The sequence below is a fragment of the Centroberyx affinis genome, unplaced genomic scaffold (assembly GCF_046629955.1).
Source record: "Centroberyx affinis isolate AG114_WGS23_722 - 3 ecotype Tasmania unplaced genomic scaffold, CSIRO-AGI_Caff_v1 ptg003495l_1, whole genome shotgun sequence".
NCBI classification, from domain to species: Eukaryota; Metazoa; Chordata; class Actinopteri; order Beryciformes; family Berycidae; genus Centroberyx; species Centroberyx affinis.
Window position 1 is genome coordinate 79,090 of NW_027281450.1, and position 17,117 is coordinate 96,206.

General features: G+C 41.9%; 1 protein-coding gene across 1 annotated transcript in view; it reads right to left on the reverse strand.

The window, feature by feature from the left end:
- Window positions 1-1,526: 1,526 nt before the first annotated feature.
- LOC139661297 (complexin-1-like) overlaps window positions 1,527-17,117 on the reverse strand; it is a 38,141-nt gene continuing 22,550 nt past the window's right edge. Inside the window, exons 2-4 of the mRNA XM_071539728.1 lie at window positions 16,900-17,033; window positions 8,925-9,100; window positions 1,527-1,836 (exon numbers count right to left, since the gene is read on the reverse strand). Of these exons, the coding sequence (XP_071395829.1) occupies window positions 1,639-1,836; window positions 8,925-9,100; window positions 16,900-17,033 (508 nt within the window). The 3' untranslated portion in view covers window positions 1,527-1,638. The remainder of the gene's footprint in view (window positions 1,837-8,924; window positions 9,101-16,899; window positions 17,034-17,117) is intronic.

Below are 17,117 nucleotides of genomic sequence, written 5' to 3' on the forward strand. Positions count from 1 at the left end.
GGGTCGATTTTTTTTTTTTTAAAGTCCTTCATCATCTCAGCATGTTCTTTGCAAACAGCATGTGTTGTTCCTCAAACCGTAGTTTGATTTGCCCTTATGGTTCGTCTCAGTGTTTTGAACACAAATCCTGATTGCGCTCACTATTTTGTATTGTGTGACTGAACATTTTACGACATGAAACAAATCATCCCACCTTCCCCCTTTTCTCTTTTGACCTACAAAGGCTTCACTGCTTTTTACGCAGACACCGCTGTGTCTTTAACATTGACTAGCACACTAAGGAATAAGTTAAAACACACAACAATGAAGATTGTCTGTTATTGCTGATTCGGGACCGCGGCCCCTTCAGTTAACCAACGGACACAGGACAACTTCATTTCGAACAATATATTGCACCATTGTCACTGTCTGTTCACATATAGTGTGTTCACAACATTGTTGTGTTTGTGAAATCAAACAAATATATTCTTTTCTTTTTACAAAAATGAATGGAAATGTAAACACATAACTGTCTATATTCAAATGGTCTAAATTTCACACGTCCTACAGCAAAAGCAGAGCGAGCGACTACCTGCCACAGGACATTAAAACTGAATGTTCATACCACAAACATGTACAGCAAGTGGATCATGATATAGGAGTTTTGTCTAATTGCTTCGCGACAGTCTTCATTTATCGAGAACATTTACAGTTTCCCCCATGGAAGAACAGTTCGGACACAAAGTCACATTTCGCCTACTGTACACGGTGATCGAGATGTCAATGAAATAAAATGGAAAACCAGTTATTGCCTCAAATATCAATGTATTTCGCTTCATCATAACAAATGGAATGGTATCCGTAAATGTACTTTACTTCACAAAAGATTACTGCATGCTTGAAAAAAATAATAAAATCTCAAATGACGAATTCCTTTTAACGTTCTGGTTTACAGATGTCGTTTTGACTTACCAGTGCTCATATTACACATTCACAGTAAACCAATGAGAACATGAGGGACAGTTCATGGGGTGAATCCTCACAACGGAGAACCAATAAAAATGCAAGTATTTATATACACTATATGTATCAAATATTAGCAAGAACATAACAGGAAAATTCAATCAAATTTTGATATGATTTGGATAATTTCTTAAAAGTTAAAAATATGGCTTATACTCTTAGTCATCTTGTTATATGTTATATTTTACTCACATATAATTCTCTTTTTTTTTTTCTATAACCCGAGGCTATTTACAAACAAAAAGGTGTGGATGACGGGTGATTTCTGCTCTTATTGTCTAAGATCTGGACATTTTGAAAACATGGCATCGGATTTGTCTTGAAGTTAAAGGTATTGGATCTATGCAGGTGTTACATAGTTTTGTGAAATAAGGTCGTAGTCGCAGTAATATCGAGAAAGATACGCTGCCCAAATGAAAAAAGTATGCACCACCGTCATAGATCGGATAGTTTAAGTCGAAAACAAACTCATGGCACGTTCAATTCCAAGACACTTAGAAGTTTTTGGGAAGGTGGGCGGGGCTTAGAAAGGAGTGACTGCAGGTTGGGGGGCGGGGCGGTTTGGGGCGGATGGCCTTAGTCTTGGTAAGATGAACGTTGTAAGAAGTTAACAATCATATTTCACCCAAAACACTGTTACTTTTTATTGAACATATCCATGAGCGGGCCCGGGAGGAACTTCATGACCGTGTCCACGATGCTCTCCTCTTCCTCCTCCTCGTCGCCGCAGCCGGTGGGGACGGCCTTCTTGGGACGGGTGAGGCTGCCCTCGGACGCCTGCTCCATCGCAGCCGCCGCCTCCGCTTCCTTCTCCTCCTTCTTCTTGATGCCGTACTAGAAACAGATTGAGAATAACAGAACAGGAAAAAAGAGGCAGCTGTGTTAGAGAACTTTTTAATAAGTAACGGAAAACACAGTCATTTTAGAGAAGTTCTTTAAGCCATACTAGACACCAGAAACAAACCAAATAAATGAGAAGCAGCTCTTGAAAAGTTTTAGAGAACTTCCTCATACTGTGAACAAAAACCAAAACAAAACAAAGGCAGCCATTTTAGAGAGTACTGATACCATTTCACCATTTTAGAGAACACCCTGATACCATACTGTACTTGTAACAGCAAATTAAGAACACAACAAAGCCGTTGATTATAGAAAAAGGTAAAAGTGTACTCGCTCCGCACAGCCTGATAGTTTCTTTGCGTAGTAATCATCTAGACCTGTAGATTCTAATTGAATTCACAATCCATCCTAAGGAAAAGATCACAATAGAAATATAACTCTGTTATCTGAGCTACTTCTCCATTTCCTAACATACACATATTTTACAACAATGGCCAAAAAAAAGAAGTATTTTCCTGTTTTTATATCAAAATTGTTAGTTTTACTTCCTGGAAAACAACACATTTTTATAGGTAATCTCACAGTGTCTCATTAGTTGTATATGAAAATTTTAACCAACAATACCATCACAGATTTTTAAACAGCGCCCCCTGCTGCCCCTCCCATCATATAAAACCTGTGACTTCCAACTCTGAAAGTGACAGGAGTGGCAACATGGTAGTGGCAAATGTTTTTGTTCCCTCCCGAAAACCCTGTTTCATTTTCCTAAGACATCATGGTCGTCCCGGTGGTTGGAATTTGTTCATTTTGAAGAATCTGGAATTTGTGACAGCTCAAGATTATGCGCAAAGCATTTTGAACTTCTGAATACTTTTGAACTTTCCGTCCCTGTGTTATGTCCACCTCAACATCCTGTTTCAACCGGAAACATGTTGAACTAGAAGGGCACTCGGAGAGCGCAGACCTCCGCCAAGGTTCGTGCTATTATTGCTTGTTCGTGAGTCGGATCCGGGTCCGCTCCAAAATTTAATGCGTTCTTCCTTGGCCCATGCTACACCCTTCCAGGAAGTTTCATGAAAAGCGGGCCAGTAGTTTTTCCGTAATCCTGCTAACAAACAAACAAACATACAGTACCGAAAACATAACCTCCTTGATGGAGGTAATTACCGCAGCAAAACATCATCAAAATGCTCTTTTCTTGTGACTTCAACATGAAGGCAGGACTTCTGCTTTACTTCAAAGGAGAGCGAGTATTGTGTGTGTACTCTAGTGTTCACTCACTGGTCTGTCTGAGAAACCTGCTTTAAATTAATTAAATCAACTAGAAGGGCAGTCGGAGAGCACAGACCTCCGCCAAGGTTCGTGCTATTTCGTGAGTCAGATCCGGATCCGCTCCAAAATGTAATGGGTTCTTCCTTGGCCCATGCTACACCCTTCCACGACGTTTCATGAAAATCGGGCCTGTAGTTTTTCTGTAATCCTGCTAACAGACAAACAAACAAACGGCACCGAAAACATAACCTCCTTGGTGGAGGTAATGAAATCAGTTAAAGGTGATAACGATCTCATAGCCTCTCATGGATGGAGCATGGATTACAATGGGATGGAGGAGATGGAGCATGAAAAGATTAATTCATGCATTGAAAGTAAATTGGTTCAAAAACATTATTGATCTTGCAGCGTTATTCGGATTCCTTAATTTGCCTGAGTTACCCTCCGGTTGTTCAGTCATGACGGAGTTACCGCAGCCTCGCCTTTTGGTTTTGGCCTTCCTGTGGTTTAATCTACTGGAGTGGAGAAGTCAATCTCAGCGACTCCCACAATTAGAATCAGAGTCGGGATGAACCAGAAATGAGGGAGTCACGCTCCAGCACTGCACTGTGTGTCTCTGCATTAGGAAGTGGCATTATGTGAGCGTCTTACACATAGATGCTTTTGGACAAGCATGTGTGTTTGCATGTTTATGAGCGTGCATGGATGTGTGTGTGGATGTGGGAGGGATTACATAGAACTGAAACTCTGTATGCAAAAATGAAGCTTAAACTGCCGCTGGCTCTAATTTGATCTGCCAAGATACTTTATATACCAATTACTTGGCAGAGGCTCTCAGCAGGACTCCTGACAACGGCAACAATTAGCTTAATAAAACACAGACCTTGTGCCCCCGCTTCTTTTAAATCAAGAGTATTTGTTAAGGAGAAGGAGAAAAAAAAAAATCTCTAATTTAAAGCGTTAGAGTGAACAACAATAGCTGGCAAATCTGTTTCAGCAGGGCTTTGATTTAAAGCATCTTGAACAATTTCACTCTCTTCAATGCTTAAATTAAGATGAAACATTGGCTCCATTTACTGCCACACTATTTGTTTTCCTCGGTGAGAACTATTATGTGAATGCAAATTGTCTGAGTTGTGCTTTCATTTGGCGGTGTTGTTAAGTTGTCACTCCGCTGGCACCGAGGACTCCGTTAGTTAACAGAAATATTCCATGGCGACTTGAGAATCTCCATGGAAATACCTTTTCAATTTTGTGCCGTTTGTGCCGAAACCCACATATTGCTGTTGTGTGAAAACCTTGTAACTCCAATTTTGGTCATTTTCATCTTCTCAATTGAAGGATTACATGCTCCTCTATAGGCTAAGAAAATTCTCAAACCTCTCGGGCTCATGAAACCCTTTTAAAACCTGATTGGATAAACGCAAAAATGACTTCTTAGTCCTTGGTTCCTGGAAAGACAATTTGGAGATACAAGGTTTTCACTTGCCAGCAGCAATATGAAGCAAACCAGTCTGCACAGGCTGAGCCAATTTACCCCTAATGCTGGTAGACGTTTGCATGTCAGCATAAACACTGGTTCCTTTATTTAATCTGAAGCTTTTAAGAACCAAAACAGGTGGAAAGCGGTTGATATCTGCTCTTCCTCTAAGGCCTAGACGCTTTGAAAACAGGATATCTTGTTAGCATTTGTTTTGAAGTTGAGGTTCTGGTCTCTTTGCCAACGCTACCTATATTTCCTACATGTATGGCCACAGTGTCAGCAATATCAATACAGCTGGAGAGGGAGGGAAAGGGTTGTGGAGCCACAGCAGGGTCGATAGTCTGCCTGCCTTGAGGTAGACTTGAGGCAGAGATGCGGAAAATGAGACGGACTCTTCCATGACCCTTTGCTGCTCTCCCAAGCATAAGTTAATGTGATTCTGGGGCAATAAATAGCTGAAAGGGAGATGGCTACTGTCCATTTCAGCTGGTGAAGATGTGGATGGGGGCATTGTGTGTGTGTGTGTGTGTGTGTGTGTGTGTGTGTATGTTTGGCTACGGCACATACAGTTGTGCAGTAGGGGTGTAGAAGGAACAATTTGCTCTGTGCAAAAATTCAAAAAAACATACAAACACAGCGCCTTTTCATCTCCTCTTTTTATGTCAATGCAAATTTGTTTGCCATTCATTAAAACCCGCATCCACCCCAATAATATCTGCTGTCACAACTAAACCATCTTTTTGTCAAGCTTTGATATCACTAAGAGATGCCTCCCAGGGATGAACGAGACGCTCTTTGAGGTATGAGCGACGCGCTGAAGCCTCTCAACACAGCGTCTCACAGATTTGAAAATGAAAACACAATGCAGAGCTGAGATCGCCCGAGTCGTCTGTAATGGAAGTCTTAGTATCAAGGCCAATGCACACTGACAGAGATCAGCAGGGATGGCTTGTGGGTAAAGGAGTGATGGTTTGAGGGACGCTTTAATTCCAGTCTCATGTTTTGCCCAACAACACTCATAATATGAAGGATTCATCCTGCAGCGAATGAGACCCTTTGGGCTCCTTCTCAGCTCGCTTCCTTATTCCCCCAGCAGCTAATGAGATGCTGCTTTCTGATCCCTCGCCTTTACACAAACTCATTTCCTTCCAACATAACTGATCAGCATCAAATGCAGTCAGTTATTGTGCAAAATGTGATGTTCCTACAAAGTGTGAGTCTGGGTGGGACAACAATCGAGCAGAGCTGTAACAAGGAAAAACCAACTTAGATTTAATCCTTAGACTGATCTAGTTTATGGCTGCAATAACTGCACCCACTTATACCAATTCTCATGACATGAATCAGTTTTTTAAATTTCAGTAGAAAGAACACACACACCCAGCGAGGTGCAGACTTGAGGCTTTTATAATACTTCCACTTATAAAGAAAATTCAAGTCACACACTCTTCTCCTCTTTTCTTTTAGTTTTGTATTTTGTTTGTCCCACCAAATGTTTTCGGCTACACGGCCTTCGTCAGGATAATCATATCTTTTATTTAAGTTTCATGCTTTATACCCTGACGAAGGCCATGTAGCCGAAGTAGCAGGTAACCTTATAAAACATTTGTACCTCTCGATTTTAGCACCTCTTAAATGCGCTCTAACATGCGGTGTTGATTGCTGTGAACTATTGCTTTCATTAGTTTTGAGAATGGACATTAGATGCAAATAGATCCCTCCACACACAAACAAACAAATAAATATGGACTCACAAGCCAAGACAAATCTACTGTAGACTGTAGACAGTTTATACTGAAGCTGTAAGGCCAGATATTCTAAGTAAGGGATAATGCCCGATGAGGTGTCCATTATCAGGAATTAATGGACGACAAGGTGGCCGTTTTGTAATCAAAATCTAAAGTTTTTCACAAGCCATAACTCAGTTTCCCTGGTAACACCTGAGGGTTTGACTAATACCTGGAACAATCATTACCATCCCATAAGATTCTTATGCAATGGAAAAGTTGTTCACTACTCCAGTAAATAGGACGAACCTTAGATAGGACTTGGCAGCGGGAGATATTTCTAGTCCGCTCAGCTCATAGAACCCTTTGGCTCAGCTATGAGCCAGAAAGCTAACGTTATGCTAGCAACATTCAAAGTCAATAACATTGCGTACGGTTGACAAACAGTAAATATAATTTGACAGTATGTTTAACAACAAGCCTAGCTAGCTATCCAGCCATGTCATTGTCCCCAAATCAATATCAAGATTTTCACGAACATACAAATTGTAAACTGAGGCTTTGACTGTGTCCCTGTTGCTATGGTTACTCATTTTAGATACAGGCTGATACTACGTAGCCAGCGCATTAATTTAGAACGGTGAACAGACAGTTTCACTGGAACTACTGGTGTCCATTATCAGGAATTAATGGACACTGCAGCCAATCAGAATTGAGTATTCATCCAGACCATGGTATAACATGGATTAATCTGACTTTCTATTCTATTTACTTCTCTGTAAAAAAGGAGACAAGATATCGCTATTATGCATTTATTCGTCACAAGTCAAATAGACATATTGTAGTTGTTTCTTCAACATTTGGGCAAGTGAGAGGAGATAAGGCCGGCTGGCTGGCTGAGTACTGGGCATGGTTTGATAAATGGAATCGAAGTGTTAATTCAACGCCTGAGAAATGTTTGCTGCGAGTTTCTTCCGTACTGTGTGACAGAAGAACCACGGGAGCGATTGGTTGATGGATATCGCCTCTTCACCGCTTTATCTAGCCGAGAACTCCCTTGTTTGTTCTTTGCTTTCCCTCCATGTCGCTCTATCTCACACTCTTTCTCTCACTATCTCTCTCTCTCTCCTCACGCTCTCAGACTTGTGCTACAGTAACAAAGGCCTGTGTCAGTTGAAGAGAAGACAGTCACGCTTAGTCAGCCCCTCTCCAGTTGCTATAATCAAACACTTCCCCAAGATACGCTGTCGTACCGCTCTGTCTCTCCCTCCTCTGCCTGCTTTCACTTTTGTTCCAAAACAAGTATCCCCGGGACTCAGTGGAGCGCACTGCTTATCCTCAGATTCCTCAGAAGAAAGTTTCACAAGGGTTACACATGAAGAAGAGTTTAAGTATAGTTTTAAGACGTTTCAAGTGAAATATGCCTTTGCATATATTAGCAATGTCAAGAGGAATCTTTCAATGCAAGGAGCAGGCACTTTGATACCATCTATTAACATTTTACTCCAGATTAATTAAATATTTGGTATTATCAAGATTGAGTCTTTGGGAGGCACAGAAGGGGAGTAAGACATGTCAAATCCTCCCAACGCTGCAGTAAGACTCTTTGGACGTTGTCAGCTCCAAATGGCAGCTGGAGGTAACTGATTGAAAACTGTTTGAACTTCAATACCCAGAATTCCTGTAAAGTGAGGTCGGTAAAGGTCACACTGCTCGCTCATGTTTACCAACCCGGCCGGTCTGTGACGCTTTATACCAAAGGAAACCAAACAGACGAGAGAGGAAAAGATCTAACGTTGGTGAGTCACAACGTTATGATCTCGGGGAAAAAAAAGCTATGTGCTCAGTCGACTCTGCTTGGATGAATATATTTACACATATTTCCAGTTGTATGTTCTTTAAAGTCTCAATGAAACTGCATTTTGAGAGCATCTGAGACAGGATGTTGGGGCGGGACATAACACAGGGAGGGATCGTTCAAAAGTGTAAACAAATGGGCTATCAGGGATGGAAAGGCAGTTTTATTGGACGGGAGGGGCAGAGGGGCGGGGCTGTTTAAAAACCTGTGATGGATTTATTGGTACACGATGATGTCACCACTACAAATGTTTCCATTTTCCAGGAAGTAAAAGTAACGAGATTCTGATATAAAATACAATAAAGTAACATTTTTTTGTCATTTTGTTGGCAGAAATTGTCAAATATGTGCAATATGGTAATAGAATGAGATAAAAAGGCGAAAAAGCCGGCTTTCATTTCAGTGTGACTTTAAATCATGAAGCCCCTGCATGCTGTATATCAAAGACGAACTGGCAGGCTGAAGCCACCGGTTCCAATCCCCTAACCAGCTGGAAAAATCTGGATAAAATTAGTAAAACTCTCTTCTCTCAACAGCTACAGTCAGACTACCAGCGTTGACCTCAGCTGCTCAGTGGTAAACAGACTGTGGGTTTGTGAACGCAGCCCACTCCTCTAGGGACAACACAAGGAGTAAACACTCTCGTAAACAAGAATATTATCTTTGTTAACTTGCCTGGTGAAATAAGGGTTATAAGTGACTGCATTGAAGTTTTCTCCCTCGGCATTATGGGTATTTTTACCTTATCCCTGATGCCCTGTCGGATGTTTTCTCTCTCTGCTTCCATTTTTGCATATTTCGCCTTCCTCTCCTCCTCCTGTTGCCTCAGCGCCTCTTGCCTTTCTTCCTCTTTCTTCTCCGCATCGGGATCCTTCTCTTCCTCCCCACCAAGCATCTTGCCCATGTCTTTGGTGGCCCCTGTTTTTGAGAGAGAGAGAGAGAGAGGGAGAGAGAGAAAGGAGAGGTGAAACAAATCTGTTAACGAAAAACCAAGGCAAATCAAACTAATTGCACATGATGGATAATGGAGCTGCTGTGGTGAAGATATGGTTAATTCAGTTAACGTTGCTTTGTATTTCAATCCTCTTTCGCAAAGAGCAGCTGTATCTGTCCTTGACTGAACCAAAGACCAGAGTATCCGACAATACAGAGAACAAGAGGTGAGTGGCATGAACAAGAGCCCAAGATAAAAGACGCCACAATAAATTATTACTAATCCTCTTGATTGCCTTTGTACCGCTCATTTTGGCCTTCGCTATCTCCAGCAGAAATTTACATACACATGCAAAGCATCCAGATGGACCGTGGGTCAAGACCTGAGAACAAAAGGCTTAGAGTCCCATTGTAATGGCCATAATAAACAGATAGTGACTCATCCTGCTATTGATCTCATCTCCCGGCTGTGCTTGTTAGATATGCTTAAAAGAAGACATCAAACACCCAGTAGACAGATATTTCTTATTATATCTTTTTTTTTTTTTTTTACAGTTGTCTGGCTACTGTGGCTTGGACTCTTGCATTTCTTACTTTTGGTCACTTTTACTGTTGATGATCTAATCACTGAAACATTTTCTACTATCAAACTCACTGTAATTTGCTCTGGATCAGAGAGCATCAGCTAAATGACTCAAATGTAAATGTTAATTTATTTTTTAGTCGATGATGCCTGAATGTCATTGGTGGAGATAACTACCTTGGGTCCTGAATTTTAGGGAGGGGGGAAAGATGGGCGTAGAGAGAGATGCCAAAAAGTCGATTAGATTGACTTTTCCTCTTAAGGAGGAGCGGTTAATGAAAAGGCCCACAGGCACTGGCCAAGCTGATGGACATTTCTATAGACTGCAAATTCATTCATTCATTCATTCAAATGGAGAGCTAGCAGGGTGAAATGGAGAGAGAGTAATGATATAGCTATCACCAGTGACATGGTCCTGGCAGATGGCTGTCAAAGGTTTGGGGGAGTCATTGTTGATCAGATTGTTAACTCAGTGCAGAACATTACCAGGCAAAATTAAAGGGTTCCAATCCAAAACGCTGAATATCCATTTTAAAAAAAATATTAACCAATGTTTATTGCTCACTCTATGAAAAACGCAGATGACTTCATCTCCCTAATACGTTACTAATTTGTATGTAAAGGGCTCTATATAGCTGCAAACTTCAATCATGTGGTTAAGTCCCCAACCTCAAACCACAAAATGTTCTTTCTCTCTTGTATCCTCCCTTCTCTGTCTCCCACTGTTCATCTGTCTCAATAAATAAAAGTGGACTTCCCACTCCACTTAAAAAAAACCCAACCTTCAATCATATTTAGTGGTGTTACTTTTGTCCCAGCAATCATTTTGTCTGAGTATCCTACTTGTCACATGTTTCAAATCGTTTTGGGATAAAACTCTTCAATTATTCACAGTACATTCACTTCTGTGACACCAAGTCTTGGGCCTGACTATGTTTCCCTAATAATTAAAGTGGTTTACTTAACCAGCAAAGAGGACAATGTGCCAGCAGCTCCGAGTGTAATGAGAATAAATTCCATTAGAGCAATGCCATGAGTAATACGGTAACACATGCAAAGCAAAATGAGGATTTAAGAGTGGTGTTATTACAAGCTTAAAGGAGAATACTGGTGTTATTTAGAGTTAGAGCAAATTTACTTCTGTCTGTCATCTAGTTTACATTTCCCCCAATCATTTACCAAAACATGTATGTAATTAGGTATTTTAAAGTTTACTTTAAGGTGTTAAACCTAGCTTGAAATTAACTGCTCGACTAATAAAGACACCCCAAATAAGAAGACATGGATGTGTCAATAATAATTTAAATTTTGAGGGATTATTTCCATTTCTTCCTGTGGGTGTCAGGTGACTGGCAGCAAGCAGAGCGAAACGTAACGCAGCGCTGAGATGAAAACACTCAACTCAGCTCAATGAAATAAGGAGAAAACAGAAAGTTTGACCGAACCAAATGAAGACTTCATGTTTACTGCGATGGATTATTGTTTTTCATACTGCACAAGAATGAATGGCAGCAAATGGTTTCTTCTGAAGAGAGGAAAACAAGCCTTAATTTTCCAACTATGCTGACTGTGTGCAGACACCAGAGAGGAACCTGGACTATTGGTACTGACTTAAAAAAACATTGGTATTATCCCTCAAGTACAACACCTCCAAAGGTTTTATTTTCTTAAGATAGATGCACTGCACAATAAAGAAATAGTCTGCTGCTTGTGTTTTTGCCCAGACCTTTTAGATACAACAGCGCAGCATAAATTCAGATCATAGAGTTGCACAGACTAATCAACAGTGTCAGCGTTGAGCGGTGAGCTGCACCAACCGGTGTTTTTCCTCCGTTGCCATTACACAGGGCTTTGGCCGTGCAGCTTGTCCACGCATCCGACACTGTGCTCCCCCTCCAGAGGCATCAGCTCTGCTTTCCAGCTCAGTGGCTGGAAACAAGCCAGTGCTGTAGCAGTGGCCCGGCGAACCCGAAACCCTGTGACACTCCGCTCGTTTCCAACTCACCAGAAATTGATTTTAATGAGAACTGGGCCTCCCGGACTGGGCACATCTGAAATACCCCCCCCCCCCCAACAACCCCAGCACACTTCCTTTCACTATTATCGCCTCTGTCTCTGCCCCAGTCTGTGTTCGGCTGCTACATCGCGCTTCACCAGACTCTCTGGAGGGAAAAAATTGCAAAGACACAGCCATCTGCTTCTGCCGAGGAATTGATGAGACAGCGATGACCTTGAGGTTTCTGGCTGCGGTCCGAACTTTCCGTGTCGACCAGCCAAGACAAGCCCCGGTCCTTACTCAGATCGAGCAGGGGGACTGCTAATTAATAAACACTCATCTCAGTGTTTTCTTGGTGTTTTATTAATCATTTAGCGTGGCGGACAAATGGCAGACTTGTTGGCACGTTGCAAATCCCAAGGCTTTTCATGTCAGCATCAAGTCTTTTAAGTATGTGACTGTATAGCATAATATGATCTATGGTCTGTAGTATGGAGTTAGCACTCTACTCCACTTGAAGTTACTGTTCTAAACTCATGTTTACAACTAACTTCAAATGGAGTCAATACCTTTATAACCAACCAATAGCATATACACAACACTTACTAATTACAGAAATGTTCTATATCATCTTTGTATCTTTGTGCTCTTTTCTTATGAATGCTACATAACAGTGCCTTAATCTATATGAGACAATGTGAAGTCACTGAACACTTTGCCCCAGAAGTCAAAGTCTAATCAATCCACCAAGTCAACAAGTCTCAAGTCTTGAGGCACAAGTTTCAAGTCAAGTCCTAAGTCTAAATGTAGATTACCAAGTCAAGTCCATGTCATTAATGTCAAGTCTCAGGTCTAAATGTAGAACAGCAAGTCAAGTCAGAACAAATCAACAGTCCACTATCAATTTAATATCTTAAAGAAAACTAAATATCTAGGACTTTTCAATGCAATATGGTTTTAATAGGATAAAAACTTTTGTCCTATTAAAACTGGTTTTAATAGGATACAAATCATGATTTTGATTTCTAATCATGAGTTTGATTTCTACAATCAGTTTCAACTTCAATAAATTCAATCATTCCATACAAATTCAGAAAACAGAATTTAAATTCAGTCGTCTGCTGGAACAAATCTAATCACTTTCAATCTAAGTCATTTACACAAACACAAGATCTCAAGTCAAGACTTTAGAAACCTGTTCAAGTCATCAAAGAACAAGTCAAAGTGAAGTCCCAAGTTTCCAGAGCCAAGTCAAGTCAAGTCTCAAGTAATTAAAACTGTGAATCGAGTCACTAACCCTAACCCTCCACTAACTTTATCAAAGTCCTGTTTCCTCTGCCTCCTCCTCATCAGATTCATGTTTTTGAATGATTTAAGCAGAAGAAGGAAAAAGAATCTGCGCTTGGTGAATAAGTAATGAAGAAAGTCTAATTATACACCATGCTTTGGCCTCAATCAGGGTAAAAATTACCCTGTAGAAGTATCAGAATATATGTGTGAAGACTTCAATCACAAATGGCACACACTCAAAGCCTAGAAACACGGTGAGAGGTGAAAATAATGTGATATAAGAGACGTTGACCATTCATGATTTAAGATGAACATTGACGGGTTATTTTGCATCTAATTCCTGCAATAATGCTCACAAGAAGTAATATCATGTCTTAACTTTTATTTTTATTTTTGTTTGTTTCTTTAATCCAGGCCAATCCTGAACTGCTGGATGGGACTGCAAGTCGACTCTCGGCTTGGTTGCTGGTAGCTTGAGGAGATTCCCAAATCTTATACGCTTTGTGATCTTTACAGAAACTGAGTGGGCTCTTAGGCTGAATCTCCCATTGTTTCAGGGACAATTTATCCCTCGCCGGTCAAGCTGAAGAGAGCAACTTTTAAAATTACAACTTTTTCAACTTTATAGTCTGCAGCTAAAGATAAAAACATCACGACAGGCTCGACATGTGGCATTAGTCTTAGGCTTTTATTAGATATATCTTCCTACACTCCTGCCACCAAGACCTATTCCTCACCTTCTCATTAGCACTGCAACTGATACTGAAATGTCAATTAATGCTAACAAAAGCTAAGTACTTTCCCTCTTTGGGGTTACAATGAGTGTATTTGGTGTGGTTATCTGGACCTCCAGTGAAAAAGCTGGAGGTCTCCAATGGGCTGTGTCAATCAATTTAACAATACAGCCAACGAAAGGAAGGGGGGCGACAAAGTGCTGGTTTTCTCTCTATTTGCATTGCTTTATTTTTCTCATGGTTTAAACTGAATTGAACAGTCTGACAAGTAAGAGATGTAGTCATGACAGGTGAAAGACGGGCCTGCTGAGAGAAATAGAACCAGCTGTGTCAAATTTTGTTGTTTTTGTCTAATTAGACTGCAATTACAATTATACACTTAATTACAAAATGAAGCTCTAATCAAAAGTGTTGCCCTTGAACAAGTGGTCATTTTACATTTCAAGCATTTAGCTGACGTTCCTCTTCGGGTGATTCTTACAAGATTAATGCTTAAGGACACTTCAACTGGAAACATGGCTGTTGCAGGGACCAAACCTGTGACCTTTTGCTTACGGGACGCTCTATCGAACCCATTAATAAGCGTCCAAGGTCCAGTGTGCACGCTCTGGCTAGTTTACAGACTTGGCCACAGCTTTGTTTGGTATTTCCCAATATCGAGCAGCTTCTAATTCAGACAGATATACACCTCTCAACTATGGACTCTTGGAAATTACATTATCTATTTGTAATTGATGCCGTTTTCTCTCTCTCTCGTACCACACGTTGCTGTGCCTCTCTCAACCCACCACGCGACTAATCTCGGCGCTCAAGGCTAATTAGCTCGTCTGATTGTGACAAAGTTGCTGTGTAGCAGCGTGAGACAGTTGCCGTTCCCAAAAGCCTCAGTGTCATCAAACGCTGCCAGCTGTGGAGTGTGGGAACGGTGAGGGACGCAGCGACGATGCTGCCGAGGATGAGCTCTGAGACTCAGCATATGGCTAGAAAAATACATTAAGGAATGCACTGAAACATGCTCAAAAGTATATAATTGGAAAACACGATAGATAGCTCGTGCCACACTACAACGCCAGTGTTTTAAAGCTGCACAAGGCAACTTTGCACTTTGCAGCAACAGGTAATTGTCTGGACTTCAATACCCAGAAATCCTGTAAGGTGAGGTCTGTGATGCTTCATATCAAAAATGCCAAAGGGGCGAAAGAGGCAAAAGATCTAATGCTGGTGAGTTTAGCTTTCTCTGTCTTTGTATTTTGCACTTTGCACTTTTTATTTGTCACTTCCTGCTGGCGGAGAAGTTTTTTTGTTTTCCAGTGACCAAACCTGACACCAGAATTTCATTTGGCAAATAGGGAGAATCTACTGACCCCCATTTGATGAGATTTCTATTGTTAGGTATGATTTTTCCATGACTATCTGTCTTGTAGGTAGAGAGATAACAGAGAAACTAGTCATTCTTCTACATTCTCTAATTGTGTTAACGTCTTGTAAATGAAGTAATGGTGAAGTTAACAATTCATCAATTTGCTCGAGACCCCCTGGAACCCCCTCAAGGACCCCTGGTGGTCCCCGGACCCCACGTTGACAACCACACACTACTATCCCAACCTGTACAGTTACAGCGCTGCCATGAACCGCGGAGAGCTGGCGGCAGACTCTAACCGTGCGAACTCATCAGAGCTTAAAAGGGACTTTTTAGGTCAGCCGAGGCCCAGGGGCTAATTTCAAAGCAGGAGAAGGCTCGCTCTGCTTAGCGGCACAAAGAGTCGAAATTGAAAAGGATCAGCGAGAAGTTCAGAAGTTGCGGGTAGTGAGGCCGCGCGGCGGATTAGACTGTGCAGAGTTACGTAAAGGCTGGCATCAGAGCCGGAGAGCGTGTGAAAGAGTGAGCAGAGTGTGTCTGAGAGTATCTGCGGCGCTGTGTGTGGGTGTGTGGACGAGGCTGTGTGTGTGTGGGTGTCGCAGAATGAGAACAAAATGTACCGCTCTTCCCGCTATGTGTCTGTGCATGTATGATGCGTGTACGTGTGTGTAAGTGTGTGTGTGTGTGTGTGTGTGCATGCACCTGATTCTGTGCGATGTCAGAGCGGGGAGTCTGATGGAGTGTGTGTCCTCCGGGTACATGTGGACTCCTGCAGTGTGTGTGTGTGTTTCCACTTGTGTGCTCAAGTTTGTGTGTGTGTGTGTGTGTGTGTGTATTTGTGTGTGTGTGTGTGCGTGTGCGTGTGCGTGTGTGTGAGGTAAGGTTGCGTGTTCAGTACTGAAGGACAAGAAGGTGACAACACATGAAAAGTGTCCCCCTGTGGAGCCGGAGGCCCATGGTGAAAGATGGAGAGAGAGAGGGAGGGAGAGAGAGAGAGAGGGAGAGAGAGAGAGAGCAGGTTGAGAACGAAGGAGAGAGAAAAACAAGGAGAGAGGGAAGGATGGCAAACTAGAAGCAAGCGAGCAAAATGCAACAGAGTAAATTTGAGAGATTGATAGAGAGAAAGAGAGAGAGGAGTGAAGGAGAAACAAAAAAGTAGAGAGAAGAATGAGGAGAGAGAGAGAGAGACTGTGACATTGAGTGAGAAGAAGATAAGGTTTAGAATGAGAAAGCAAAAGAGTATTAAGACTGAGTGATGGAGAGAACGAGAGACAAGGACGAAAAAGAGCTATGAGAAAGAGAACGAGAGATATTTAGTGAAACGGTGTGAAACGAGGGGAAAGAAGAAAAATAGATTCAGTGAAAGTCAGAAGATGGAGAGAGCCAAGCGAAGAGAATGAGAGGGTGATAGATCTAAAAGGAGAGAGGAGAACAAGAGATATAGATCCAGAGAAATGGAGAGTAAAAGAGAAAGGGAGAGGAGGAAACAGGAGATCGAGAGAGATAAAGATCCAGTGGAAGAAAGAAAGAAAGAAAAACGAGAGTGGAGCGAGAACAAAAGAGAAACAGATCTAAAGAGAAATCAAGCGAAAAAGAGAGAGGGAGAGAGAAAAAAGGCGAGAGGAAAGTGAGAACAAGAGAGAGAGGGAGAGAGGAGCTGCAGGAAAAAAAAAGTGATAGAGGAAGAGAAAGAAAACAGCGGGACCAGCTCAAGGACTCTGTGTTCCTGCTCTCCCATCTGTCACCCGTCCTCAGCAGTCCCAGGGCTACCGACCAGCGGGTCCCTGCTGCACCCCCCCCCCACCCCCACCCCAACCCCACCCTGGCCCTCCCCTTCATCATCATCATCATCATCATCAACCTCCTGCCCCGGGCCGAGCAGGAAGGTGGTCCCAAAACCCAGAGGAAGGAAGGAAGGCTGAGAGAAGAAGACGAAGACGTGGTAAACAACATGGCTGAGCACACCGATAGGAGACAATATGTGTTCTCGTGTGTCGTGACTTGATGTGTTTGGCGTGACAGAGACTTTGTACAAATCT